We start from the raw sequence: 14,205 nt of genomic DNA on the forward strand, positions 1-14,205 counted from the left end.
GCTCTGATCAAAGAAAGTGAAGACTGGGGCACGTGGCTGGCTCAATCAGTAGAGCCTATGACTGTTGATCTCAGGGTCATGAGTTCAAACCCCATGTTAGGCATAGAGATTATTTTTTTAAAAGGAGGGAGGAGTGCTTGCTTTGGCAGCATAGGTACAAAAAAAAAAAAAAGGAAAAGAAAGACTTCTCCTCCAAAAATAACAGAAAGGCAAACAAACATTAACACAACAGCCTGCAAAGACAGCCTTGCCCACAATGTAGTCATTCTTTTACATCACTGTGCATTGCAATTGTTCATAATTGTTCTGAGCTGCTTCATTTAAGAATGAATTTTTGCTTTACTTTCATATACCCAGAAGACCCATTAAACTGTTTTTCAAAAGAGCAGTCTTCCCCTAGAGATAAATTTTACAATCATCCCCAGAGTAATTCTGTTGGTTAAAACTTCTTGGCTTGAAAGTAACAGAAACTATCTGGAGCTAGCTTAAGCACAGAAGGGGAATTTGTTTCTAAGGATACAAAGATACCTTAAGGCAACAAAGAATAGAATTTTTCGTTGGTCAAGTCTGAGTCAAGTGCCCTTCTCTAACTTAATCTAGACAGGTGAGGTCATATCGTACCAAATGGCTTCCAGTGAATTCTTGCAGTGGATGAGAGGGTCAATATTAATGCTCAACAAATATTTTTTTTAAGTTTTTTTTAAGTTTTCCAAATGGCTGAATGGTAGGGAAGATCCAGATCAACAATTTCTAACTAGCAAAACCAATAGTATGTATCCCATTTGTTTCTTTCCCCTTTCCAGAAAGAGTCAGCAATTATTTCATGAATCAATTATCTTTCTAAAAACTCCTTCTACTAATGCAAAGGCTCAGCTGTGTATATCTTTAGTATATATATACTAGTGTATATTATCTAAAAATTTACTTCTATAATAGAGGATAAAGAAAGCCTTAGGACCATGTTTAGCTGTATGATCCATTTTCCTATTGATTAAAATAGCATGATAAATATATACTATATAGTATATATATATATATGTGTGTGTGTGTATGTATATATATATTTTTTGCTTCTCCACAGGAAGCCTGCTTCTCCCTCTGCCTGTATCTCTGCCTCTCTCTGTGTGTCTCTCATGAATAAATAAATAAAATCTTTAAAAAATAAAAATAAAAGCACAGCTTTGTCATTTACTCTATTACTTTGGACAACTGACTTATGTTCTCAGAACACCAGTTGCCTTGTCTATAAGATGGGGATAACAATTTTTTGAGCTATTTTAAAAAGATTTTATTTATTTATTTGAGCAAGAGAGTATGAGCAGGGGAAGGGGCAGAGAAAGAGGGAGAAGCAGACTCCCTGCTGAGCAGGGAGCTCAACATGGGGCTTGATCCCAGGACCCCACAATCATGACCGGAGCAGAAGGTAGATGCTGACTGAGCTACCCAGGCGCCCCTTTTTGAGCTATTTTAGAGCTAGTATAAGGATTATGTTGGAGCACATAAAGCACAGACCACAAAACATGGCACAGTGAAGCAGAACAGGGTAGGTTCTTAGTGAATGATAGTATTGGCCCACTTATTTTCCTGTAAATATGAAATGTATTGAGATTCTTGATATAGTTACAATCAGGTAAAAACTAACCTATGAGATAGATGATTTATTATTGGGGAGAAGAAAATAACTCATAAATTGCCCTGTATTAATATCTTGTATATTTTGTATTTTATGACTTAGAATATAGTTTCCCATGGCTTTTTAAACTATTTTGAAAACTGCAGCCAATGCCTGATTACTTTGAGTCTGATTATCTAGTTCTAGACCAGTCAGCCCCTCAATAGTACAAATGGAGACAAAGGAAATTATTTCTGTGGAGACTGAATCATCTCTGTGTCCCATGTGGTACCTAGCACTTAGTAGGTACTAAATAAAAAACAAACAATTTAATCACTTTTTACTAACTCCAGTTTTAGAAATCTTGGGTAAAAGGTAAAAATGAGACTCTTTGAACTCTGTTATTTTATTTTTCACTGTCACTATCTCTAGCCAGAGATTTTCACAACTGAGCTCTGACTATGCCAGAGACATTACATCAAATACTGGGAATAGTGTTTGAAATTCAAATAGTGTTGAATAGGACTTTGATTCTGATTCTTTTTTTTTAAGATTTTATTTATTTATTCATGAGAGACAGAGAGAGAGAGAGAGAGACAGAGACAGAGACACAGGCAGAGAGAGAGGCGGGCTCCACGTAGGGAACACGACGTGGGACTCGATCCAAGGGTCTCCAGGATCACACCCTGAGCCAAAGGCAGGCACTTAACTGCTGAGCCCTGATTCTGAATCTTATGCAGAATGATGTCAATACGACTTTATTATTATTTTTTAAAATATTTTATCTAGGGGATCCCTGGGGGGCTCAGCGGTTTAGCACCACCTTCACTCCAGGGCCTGATTCTGGATACCCGGGATGGAGTCCCACATCGGGCTCCCTGCATGGAGCCACCTTCTCCCTCTGCCTGTGTCTCTGCCTCTCTCTGTGTGTCTCTCATGAGTAAATAAATAAAATCTTTAAAAAAAAACTTATAAAAAATACTTATAAACCTATAAAATCAGATTTAACTTGGATTATTAACAACTTCAGAGAAACATTCAAAGAGGCCAAAAAGGAAAGGTATAGAACAAGATCTATAGTGTCCTATTTGTTACACACACGTGTGCACATGTGGGGTTTTGCACAGACTCTCTGGATAGGTATACCAGACACCAGACACTAATAATAGTGATGGTTTCTGGACAAAGGCCATGGACAACTGCAGGGCCAGGGGTTGGAGGAACAGTTTCTTGTCAACATAGAGCCTTCGGTGCTATTTAGACAATTTCACTTTTTCTATTTTAAAGATTTACTTTCGAGAGAGAGTGAGAGAGAGCACATACCTGCATGCATGTACATGAGCAGAGGGGCAAAAGGGTGAGGGAGAGAATCTCAAGCAGACTCCCCGTTGAGTAAGGAGCCTGAGCAGGGCTAACCCCGAGATCATGACCTGAGCTGAAATAAAGAGTGAGATGCTCAACCGACTGAGCTATCCAGGTGCCCCTCACTTTTTCTTTTTTAAACCATGTTCTTAAAATGTTCTGGTGGTGAGGGATCAGTGAAGTAAAATGCCTCATTATTCTTTTTGAACTCATGTTCAAACCACTGAGATGATATAATTTTTATTTTATTTTTATTTTTTAAGATTTTATTTATTCATGAGACATGGAGAGAGAGAGGCAGAGACACAGGCAGAGGGAGAAGAAGGCTCCAAGCAGGGAGCCCGATGTGGGACTTGATCCCAGGACCCCAGGATCACGCCCTGGGCCAAAGGCAGGTGCTAAACCGCTGAGCCACTGAGGGATCCCGAGATGATACAATTTTTAAAGGAGACTATTATCAGTGCAATAAAATGCTGGTTATATGGATTTGTTGGAAAGAGGACGCAAACTGAGGGTTGTCAGATTTTAGCCCAGACTCTGCCACAAACTACCTACAAAATCTTAGGGAGGTCACTTATTTTTCTTTATAATTTCTATTTGTGTGTATGTTTCATGGGGGGAGATGGGAGGGACCACACTAAATGGCCTTTGGGATTCTTAAAGTCAGTGGTCAAACATTAATCTCTAGATTAGATGGGTCCCTATCTATTTATTAGGTCCAAATTTTGTATTACTTAAAAGCATTCATTAGACTAGAAACAACCAAAATGTCTGTAAGTAGGAAATGACTTAATTATGATATATCTACTAACTGAAATAGTTTGTTCATAAAAAGAATAACTGGAAGGATCTTCAAGATGTATATTAAGTTAAAAAGGTTAGGTGCTGAACAGTATGTAGAGAAACACTAGAATATGTAAACACTTTATATACATTTACTTATTTATTTAAAGATTTTATTTATTTATTCATGACAGAGAGAGAGAGAAAGGCATAGACACAGGCAGAGGGAGAAGCAGGCTCCATGCAGGGAGCCCAACGCGGGACTTGATCCCAGGTCTCCAGGATCAGGCCCTGGGCTGAAGGCGGCACTAAACCGCTGGGCCACCGGAGCTGCCCTACATACAACATTTAAAAGAAAGGATTTACAAGAAACTAATAACTTTTTAAAAGATTTTATTTATTAATGAGACACAGAGAGAGAGAGAGAGAGACAGAGACAGAGACAGAGAGAGAGAGGCAGAGACACAGGCAGAGGGAGAAGCAGATTCCACACAGGGAGCTCGATGTGGGACTGGATCCCGGGATTCCAGGGTCACACCCTGAGCTGAAGGCAGACACTCAACCGCTGAGCCACCCAGGCATCCCAATAACATTTTTTAAATTTTTTTATTTTTTTATTTTTATTTATTTATGATAGGCACACAGTGAGAGAGAGAGAGGCAGAGACACAGGCAGAGGGAGAAGGAGGCTCCATGCCGGGAGCCCGACGTGGGATTCGATCCCGGGTCTCCAGGATCGCGCCCTGGGCCAAAGGCAGGCGCCAAACCGCTGCGCCACCCAGGGATCCCCCAATAACATTTTTTAAGAGAAAGAGCATTAGCAGGGAGGGGGCAGAGAGAGAGGGAGAGAGAGAGAGAGAGAGAGAGAGAGAGTCTTAAGCAGGCTCCATGCTCAGCATGGACCCCCATATGGGGCTGGACCTCACGACCCTGAGATCACGGCCTGAGCCAAAATCAAGAGTTGGACGTTCAACTGACTGAGCCACCAGGCACCCCTACAGTTAATAACATCTTTAATGTCTGTCAGTAGCACTGTGCTGAGGGTTGTAGGGAGACTTCACCATATACCATTTTATGCTTTTTGAATTTTATATGAAATATAGTCAAGATTTAAATTTTAAAAATCCATTCATCCTGTAAGAACATTTCTAAAAATTTTTTTAAAAGATTTATTCATTTATTTTCGAGAGAGAGAGAGCACGAGTGAGGGGAGAGGCCGAGGGAGAGGAAGACAAGCAGACTTCTTGCTGGGCAGGTAACCCAACATGGGCCTTCATCTCAGGGCCCCAGGATCATGACCTGAGCCGAAACCAAGAGTCCAATGCTCAACTGACTGAGCCACTCAGAACATTTCTTTTAAAATGTAGGTAAAGGGGAGACTTGGCTGACTCAGTTGGTGGAGCATGTGACTCTTGATCTTAGGTTATTTGGAGCCCCACATTGGGTGTAGAAATTACTAAAAAATAAAATCTTAAAATAGGGGAAATAACCAGGAGAGTTTGGTGTTTTTATTTTAAAGATTATTTATTTATTTATTTATTTATTTATTTATTTATTTATTTATTTATGATAGACACACACACACACACACACACACACACACACACACAGAGAGGCAGAGACACAGGAGGAGGGAGAAGCAGGCTCCACGCCAGAAGCCCGATGTGGGACTCAATCCTAGGACTTCAGGATCGCGCCCTGGGCCAAAGGCAAGCGCCAAACTGCTGAGCCACCCAGGGATCCCCGAGTTTGGTGTTTTTAAAATAAAAACCATTTCTAGTTTTCTTTCAAGGCGACCATCACCCCTAGACACTGTGGTAGCTCCTGAGGTCCACAAATCACAATTCTTAAGAACTGCCTCTATTTACCAAAGACAAAGTCCAGTCGTATTAAAGATTTTCTGAAAAAAAAAAAAAAAAAGATTTTCTGTGGACTTCTGTGAGCATGTGTGCACTTGCACTCACACCCCCTCTACATTTATCTAGTCCTTTGCTCTGTAGTACATTAAAAGTGATTTTTCTCTAATTTCCTAACTGTGCTTCCTGAGATATTAAAATAACTGTGCTTGCCTGGTGCATCTTATATATAAAAACTCAACTGTTGCATATATGTATCACTAAAAAGAAATTTATAAATGTCAGATGGTTTATAAACTGCCGGTTTAATCCAGTTTTTTTTTTTATTGTGGTAAAATACACATAATATACTATCTTGACTGTTTTTAAATGTATGGTTAAATGTATGGTGTTAAGTACATTCGTGCTGTTGTGCAACCAATCTCCAGAACAACTTCCATTGGAAACTTATTTTTGGTTTTGTTTCTTAAAGATTTTATTTATTTATTCATGAAAGACCTAAGATAGAAGCAGAGACATAGGCGGGGGAGGGGGCAGGGGTGGGTGGGTCAGCAGGCTCCCCTCAGGGAGCCTGATGTGGGACTGCATCCTGGGACTCTGGGATCACTCCCTGAGCCAAAGGCAGATGCTCAACCATTTAGCCATCCAGTCGTACCTCACTGGAAACTCTATACCCATTATACAACTCTCCATTCCCACCCCCAGCCTCGGCCCCTGGCAGCCATCCCTCTACTTTCTGCCTCTAGGAATTTGATTTTGTCATATGAGAAATGTCGTATAAGTGGAACCATACAGTATTTGTCTGGCTGTGACTGGCTTACTTCACTTAGCGCAATGTTCTTCTATTATCCTTTGTTCCAAATAGCTGCAATGCATATAGTCTTCCACTCTGAGCTAATTTCTTAATTTTTATTTTATTTTTATTGTTTTTAAGATTTTACCCATTTATTATGAGAGACACAGAGAAAGAGGCAAAGACATAGGCAGAGGGAGAAGCAGGCTTCCTGCAGTGAGACTCAGCCCAGGACCCTGGGATCATGCCTAGTCAAAGGCAGATGCTCAACCACTGAACCACCCAGGTGCCCCTGAGCCAATTTTTAAAAAAATTCTAAATACAGAAATATGGAAGCATAGGATGGAAATGGGGAAGAAATATAAAAGAACTTCTATTTTTGGAAGTTTTGATCAAAAGTACTATTACCACCTAGAAACAAGCTTTTGCCTATAATTGGAAATTTCAAAAGAAAACTACCTGTATATTAAAGCATTCTTGCAGAAATAAGCTAAGGATACATAGAAAGGATATAAGAGGGTATTCTCAAATGAATTTTATTTGCTTATTATTAAAATATACAATCCAATCAGTTTTTAAAACTCCTTGGGAAAATGGGAAATTCACGTTCCTTAAGTCAAAATGAATGTATAAATATAAATTATGGCATGTTACAACGCACTCATTGTGTTAACTTTTCTACTAGTTAGTGAGGTCATGAAGTACCCTTAAATCCAGACTTACATTTTCCAATGGCCATTTCTGTGGGAACTGTACTTACTTTCATGTTCACCCAGTGTATGCAAGGCATTATTTTCCACTTAGAATGCTAGAATGCTTTCACAAGAAGTCTATTTTAAAAACCAAGTTATTTTAAAACAAAGTTCATTTGGAATAGCATAGTTTATTATGGCTTAAAACTTTGGCAACAGAGAACTTTATGATATGATGCTGGAAAACTCTCCCCAACACTGATACACGCACACTTGGCAGAGGCAGTGTAGCAGGCCTGCTGGTCTGAGATAGGTCAGGACTCCACATGGAGGTTTCCAAAACGAGGTTACGGTAAGTATTTGTGCTTTTATAAAGTTGGTGGTTCTGCAAAGAAAAAAGGGAATTTTTTTTGAGATAGTATTTATAAACAGAGTAGAACAAATAAATTACAGAGTTCTTGATTTTTACTTTCTCTCTGGGAGTCAAGCTTTCAATACAGAAGTCACCCACAGACTTCTCATGTTACAGTTCAACTTACAATTGACAGGCTTACAAAAAAAGCTCATTAATAACTTTAACTTGGAAGGAAAGCTTATCATCTACACCTTACAACAATTTATACATCAACTGCACGTTAATTCCAGCTCCGCTATTTGTGTGACATTGAGAAAATTACTTTTCAATCAATATCAAGTCTATTCTCCTCGAGGTGACATAATAATGGTGCCTACCTGCTTGTTATGACAAATGAGACAATGTCTGTAAATTACTTAGTACGGTGTATAGTGCATTATAAACACCCAATATATGTTAGCTATAGGTTATTAATAAACGCCCCATGTCTGTGTTGATTCAAAACGGGAATATAAAGATAAATAAAACAAAAGTGAATAATATCTGCATGGTCAAGGGGCATCTGGGTGGCTCAGTCAGTTAAGTGTTTGCCTTTGGCTCAGGTCATGATCTCAAGGTCCTGGGATCGAGCCTCACATGGGGCTCCCTGCTCAGAGGGGAGTCTGCTTCTCCCTCTCCCTCTGCTCCTGGCCCCTCCCCAGGCTCATGTTCTGCCTTTCTCAAAAAAATAAAATCTTAAAAAAAAAAAAAAAGATCTTCATGGTCTAGAAGATATTACTATTTAAGAGCTAATGAGTCCTCTGAGGATAAAAAGATATTTTCTTAAGTACCTCATGAACTATAGAGCTTTTTTTTTTTTAAATTTATTTATTTATGATAGTCACAGAGAGAGAGAGGCAGAGACATAGGCAGAGGGAGAGGGAGAAGCAGGCTCCATGCACCAGGAGCCCGACATGGGATTCGATCCCGGGTCTCCAGGATCGCGCCCTGGGCCAAAGGCAGGCGCCAAACCACTGCGCCACCCAGGGATCCCTAGAGCAATTTTTTATTATTCTAGATCAGGGTTCCTCAACCTCATGGTAACAGTGTTCTGGGTGGGATAATTCTGTGTTGTGATGAGCTAGTCAGTCCACTGTGTGTTGTGTGGCACCTCTGGCCTCTACCCACCAGATACCAGGAGCATCCTTTCCTTACTCTGCATTTTTGTGTTGCCATGGCCTATCAATGTGAGCTTCAAAGACCAACCTGGGCATCAGTTTCCACTCCTCAGAGCTGCCAATGCCTGCCTGTGTGGCCAGTGGTCTGCTCAGGACCTGAACATCACTACCTACACAGTCTAGACTCCACTATTGACAAATGTTAGTCACCAAACAGTGGCATCTCAATCTGGGAGTCAGAGACTCTGGAAATCACCTCTCCTCAGGTCAGTGGACCAGGATGAGATGGCTAGGTTCTCTGAGAGCAGAGAATTTTACCCTCAGGTGTAGGTGTCACTGGGTCAGAGTGAAACATCATGTTGGCTGTAGGCTTGACAGGCCAGGCCCCTCACCCTCTCTCTCAGGCCAATTGCTCTTAGGTGAATGCCTCCAGATGATGCAACTGGAATCAAAGTAACGGCCTACCCAGGTAAGCTGGGGGCCGCTTTCTCTCTTATTATGTAAGCAGCCACAATATATCCTTGATTTTGCCTCTTGGCCCACAGAACCTAAAATATTTACTATCTCGGCTTTTATAGAAAAAAAAATGGTCAACTTTTGTTTTTTATATGTATTTTTCTCATGGTCAATACAGAGAAATGTCTCATAACATTTGGTGTTCATTCTACCTGACGTGATCTTTGTAGCAAAAAAAAAAAAAAAAGTTATGTACGAGTAAATAAACAAGTAAGTTATGTACAACTGTAAGTGTTTTCAAGATGAATGCCCATGGAGCCCACATTTGGGTTAGAAACTGTTGTGAGGGCAGCCTGGGTGGCTCAGGGGTTTAATGCCACGTTCAGCCCGGGGCCTAATCCTGGGGACCTGGGATCTGGTCCCACGTCAGGCTCCCTGCATGGAGCCTGCTTCTCCCTCTGCCTGTGTCTCTGCCTCTTTCTCTCTCTCCTCTCTGCTGTGTTGCTCATAAATAAATAAAATCTTTAAAAAAAAAAAAGAAAAGAAACTGTTGTGAATGTCTAAGAGCTTCTGTTTTCAGCTCAGAACTAACTGGGAGAGACCTTAGCAATTATTATCTAATTATTGGCCTAACACTATTACCTTACAATAGAGACCACAGGTAGAACTTTAACACACCTCTTCACAAGTCTTCAAAGGTTCTCCTCCCCACTTCAACCTCCGAGTCCCAAGCGGATGCCATGCAGGTGTCACATGGGCACTTGGATTTTATTTTATTTTTTCACTTGGATTTTATTTTATTTTATTTTTTAAATATTTTCTTTATTTATTTATGATAGTCACACAGAGAGAGAGAGAGAGAGAGAGAGAGAGGCAGAGGGAGAAGCAGGCTCCATGCACTGGGAGCCCGACGTGGGATTCGATCCCGGGTCTCCAGGATCGCGCCCTGGGCCAAAGGCAGGCGCCAAACCGCTGCACCACCCAGGGATCCCTCACTTGGATTTTAAAATGAAATAAATTCAGGGGCACCTGGGTGGCTCAGTTGTTGAGCATCTGCCTTTGGCTCAGGACGTGATCCTAGGGTCCCGGCATGGAGTCCCACATTGGGCTCCCTGAAGGGAGCCTGCTTCTCTCCCTCTGCCTATGTGTCTCTCATGAATAAATAAAATCTTTTTTTAAGATTTTACTTATTTATTCATGAGAAAGAGAGAAAGAGAGGCAGAGACGCAGGCACCACTGAGCCACCCAGGGATCCCCAATAAATAAAATCTTAAAACAAAAACAAAAACAAAACAGTGTCCAAACTGTACAAAACCAAAACAGCCAGAATGCTCTGTCCCTATATATATATCTATAGAATGAATCTAGGTGTGTGTATACACACCTATATACATTCTATTGAAGGAGAACTGGAGAAAATTATAAGGAAATTAAGAGTTTGACTTCCACCAAATATTCAATTGTACCCCACCCTGGAAATGAAACCAACCAAGATGAAATAAACTTCTTAGATAATACGCTGGTAGCATTTAAGCAAGGAGCATTAAGATAACCTCCAAATACTGCTCTGCCCTATACTCCCCCTCCAGAGTAGGTAATTTATGGAATAGGATTAAAGAGAAAGAGCAGGAAATGGATGCTCAGAAATGAATACCATTATGACCGCACTTAACCCACCAAGGAGGAGGCTCACCAATTTTGACCTTCACGTGGGCTTTTTCTACCTTTCTAACTGACAAGGGGTTGGGGAGTTCAGTGGAACTGGTCCTCAGAAGCCTCAACCATAGAGTTCATCAAACAGGTTAGCACAAAGGGTCTTGTGGTTTAGTATAAAGCTCGTGGGATTTAGTTCAAATGGTTTCCAAACTTCGGGATCATTCAAGTTTCACTATATACTTTATTTTTACCTTAAGTTGACTCATGTAATGGGTTTTTATTTGTTTGCTTGTTTTTCTTAAAGGTATTTTGAAAAGCAACTATCACTATTGTAAAGAGAAAAAAAACAGTATTACTTGGCATAAATAGAAGTTATCCATTGCAAAAACCCAAACACATGTGGTATGAGATCCTAGCTGGGTGCAGCTGTTGCCTACCAAAGCGTTGGTGGCTGGAGATTACCAACTCCACGGTAAGGACGTTCTCCTTGATAGAATCAAAAAGACCACAAAAGAATTGAAAGGGGAAGGACACCTGGGTGGCTCAGTGGTTGAGCCTCTGCCTTCGGCCCAGGGTGTGATCCTGGAGGCCTGGGATTGAGTCCCACATCGGGCTGCCCGCAGGGAGCCTGCTTCTCCCTCTGCCTGTGTCTCGGTCTCTCTCCTTCTGTGTCTCTCATGAATAAATAGATAAAATCTTTAAAAAAAAAAAAAAGAAAAGAAAGAAAGGGGAATAACTTTCCCACTGGAGGACTCATTGCTACTTAATGCTGTGTCCCTGTACCACCTAAGATCATGTTGTTTCAGAAACGGCACAGTCCCTTCCCCCACCCCACCCCACCCACAGCTCCAGATGGAATGTCTTAATTGCCACCCTCTCCTTACAAAGCCTAAACAAAAGAAAATGATCTCACTCTCCAGTGGAGTAGGTAACGCCTTTAACAGCACTAGGTTTCAAAAACCTACCAATGTTCAAAAGATGTAATCCCTGAAAGAACAGACCACTTGCCCTTCACCTCCACTCGCTTAATTTTTTCCAACAGAAGGGCCTGAGGAAACCATCAAAAACACAGACCCAGAAATGATTAAGGAATATTGCAGGTGATGATTCTTCCAAAGGCACTTACTTGGCAGAGGCCTGAGAGGCCACTCCGTGGGCTGGGGTCTGGTTCTGTACTAGGGAGGCTGACTTTTCTTCTCTGAGGCAGGGGCAGGTGTGCTGCTCTCTTGGGACAAGGACTGCTGGGCCTGGGGAGCTGGAGGCCCTGACTCGGGGGGTGAGGATGCTGTGGCAGGGAATTCCTGCTTTAGCTCCTGGCCTGCTGGTGGCGGCGGAGTCTCAAAAGCCTGTGTGACTGGCTTCTCCTGAAGCTCCTGGACAGGCTCAGACTGGCTGGGAGCAATCCCTTGGACACAAGAGATGGTCTCGGAGGTCTGGGGGGTGTGACACAAGGTCTTAGAGTCTGGGACTGAATGCGAGACACGCAGCTCCACAGGCTGGGTCTGAGAAGACTGGGACGACGGGAGCTGGATCAGAGACACAGGGGTGGCCAGGGCCTCGCCTTGGGAAGCCTGAGCACCTGGAGATGGCGTTTGAGAGGCGGGAGGAAGATTCCCCAGCTGGCTCTGGCCACCTGGGGCTTGCAGGTGGCTCAGGGCAGGAGACACCTGGGGGTGGCTTTGAGAGGCCAAGAGGACTGGGAGGTTCCTCTGGGCAGGCACTGGCACCACGGGATGGACCTGAGAGGCCACAGAGACTGCGGGCCGGCTCTGAGAGGCTACACCTGTCGATGGGCTTATGGGGGACAAGGGGACAGCAGGCGGACTCTCGGAAGGCCCAGGGGGCGCAGGCTGGCCTGCAGAGGCAGGAGTGACCGCAAGCTGGCTTCTGGAAACGCGCAGGGCTGGAGGCCGGCGGGCAGAGGCCGAGGGGACTACGGGCAGGCTCCTGGAGGAGAGCACGGCTGCGGACTGGGGCTGGTCTGGAAGAGAGGGAGGGAACCCAGGCGGCACCAGACGAATGAATAACGAGCCCTTGCCCCGTCCTGGCGGCGCAGGCTCGGGGCCGGGGGTGCGAACTCGCTCGGCACCTCTGGCTGCCTCGGGTTTGCGGCCCAGGTCCTCTCTGCACGGGTCCTGCGCGTCGCCGCCCTCCTGGCCGCCTGCCGGCTCGTCTTTGCCCCGGTGCTCCTCCTCCAGCCGGCCCTGCAGCGGGCCCGACAGGGTCACACTCTGAAGGAACGCCCTGGGCCCGCAGCGCCGCCGCATCCGCCTCAAGGTGCTCGACACGTTGCAGACGGTGATGGAGATGCGGCGGCCCAGCGCGTCGGCCGCGGAGGAGGAGGAGCGCACGGCGGCCGGGCTCTTCGCGTTCTCCTCCGCCGTCAGCTCGATGTTGCCGGTGTACCAGAAGACCCACCACAGCAGGCTGAAGAAGATGACGATGGAGCCCAGGTAGAGCAGCAGGTCGTAGAAGAACAGGTCGACGAAGACCCCCGTGAACAGCAGGGCGGCGCCCACCGTGTCGAACACCACCGCCAGCCAGAAGAAATGCCTGCAACGGCCGAGGCCCCGGTGCTTCTTGGCCTCCTCGACGAAGTTTCTCGAAAACTCCATGAGTTGCCACTGCCGCCGCGGCCGCCGCCGGGTCCGCAGAGGAGACCCGGGCGGGCTGTGCCGCCGCAGGCCGGCTGTGGGCCCCCGCGTCGCCATGGCAACGCCCCGCTGCGCCGCGCAGGGGGCGGGGCTGGAAAGAGCGGCCGCCGCTCACCTGCCGTGGGAAAAAAAGAAGCCCCGCCCCCAACGCCGGAGACGGGGCGCATGCGCAGTACGACCGTCGCCTGCGTGTACGCGCGCGCGTCCTCCCCGCATGCGCAGTGTTCCCCCTCCCAGTGCGCAGGCTCACGGCATAGGGAGGTGGGGCGTCTAACCTAGTTAGTGTCCCTGCCTTCCGGGAGGGGAGCAGCTGCTACACCTTTCCGCGCGCCTCCGCCTTGAGAGCCAGGGGCAAAGGATCTTCTAGTGACTGCCCCCGCGTCCGGGAGGACGGCGGGGCCCCCGCCTGCTGCCGCAATGAATGGTCTTCCTTTGTTTAGGCCCAAGAAGTGCTTAGATTAGGATCTATTGTTTTGTTGTTTTTTTAAGATTTTATTTATTTATTCATGAGAGACACAGAGAGAGAGGCAGGGACGCAGGCAGAAGGAGAAGTAGGCTCCATGCAGGGAGCCCGACGCGGGACTCGATCCGGGGTCTCCAGGGTCACGCCCTGGGCTGAAGGCAGGCGCTAACCGCTCGGCCACCCGGGATCTAATTAGGTCTTAATTCCCATCTTATCTGTTTGCGGGTAGTTACATTCTCGTGCTGGTTAATAGCAGACCTAGAGGGGAATGATGGAGGGTTTTTCCACCTCATTTTCTTCCCCTTTGGTGTTTACCACGTGTGTTCACCTGTTTGCCCCGAGCCTTGGGAGTAATTAAATGACTGCT

At 44.7% G+C, this 14,205-nt stretch overlaps 1 protein-coding gene across 1 annotated transcript; it reads right to left on the reverse strand.

The window, feature by feature from the left end:
- Nucleotides 1–7,268: 7,268 nt before the first annotated feature.
- LOC102152723 (vegetative cell wall protein gp1-like) lies at nucleotides 7,269–13,447 on the reverse strand. Its single transcript, XM_038540296.1, has 2 exons — nucleotides 11,848–13,447; nucleotides 7,269–7,482 (listed from the first exon to the last, which is right to left on the reverse strand). The coding sequence occupies exon 1, from the start codon at nucleotides 13,430–13,432 to the stop codon at nucleotides 11,897–11,899; it is 1,536 nt and encodes a 511-aa protein (XP_038396224.1). The 5' UTR covers nucleotides 13,433–13,447; the 3' UTR covers nucleotides 7,269–7,482; nucleotides 11,848–11,896.
- Nucleotides 13,448–14,205: the final 758 nt, after the last annotated feature.

This window comes from Canis lupus, chromosome 6, assembly GCF_011100685.1.
Source record: "Canis lupus familiaris isolate Mischka breed German Shepherd chromosome 6, alternate assembly UU_Cfam_GSD_1.0, whole genome shotgun sequence".
Lineage (NCBI taxonomy): Eukaryota > Metazoa > Chordata > Mammalia > Carnivora > Canidae > Canis > Canis lupus.

Bases quoted from the DNA above. Each gene is read 5' to 3' on its own strand.
- LOC102152723 (XM_038540296.1), bottom strand. From the start codon at position 13,432: ATGGCGACGCGGGGGCCCACAGCCGGCCTGCGGCGGCACAGCCCGCCC.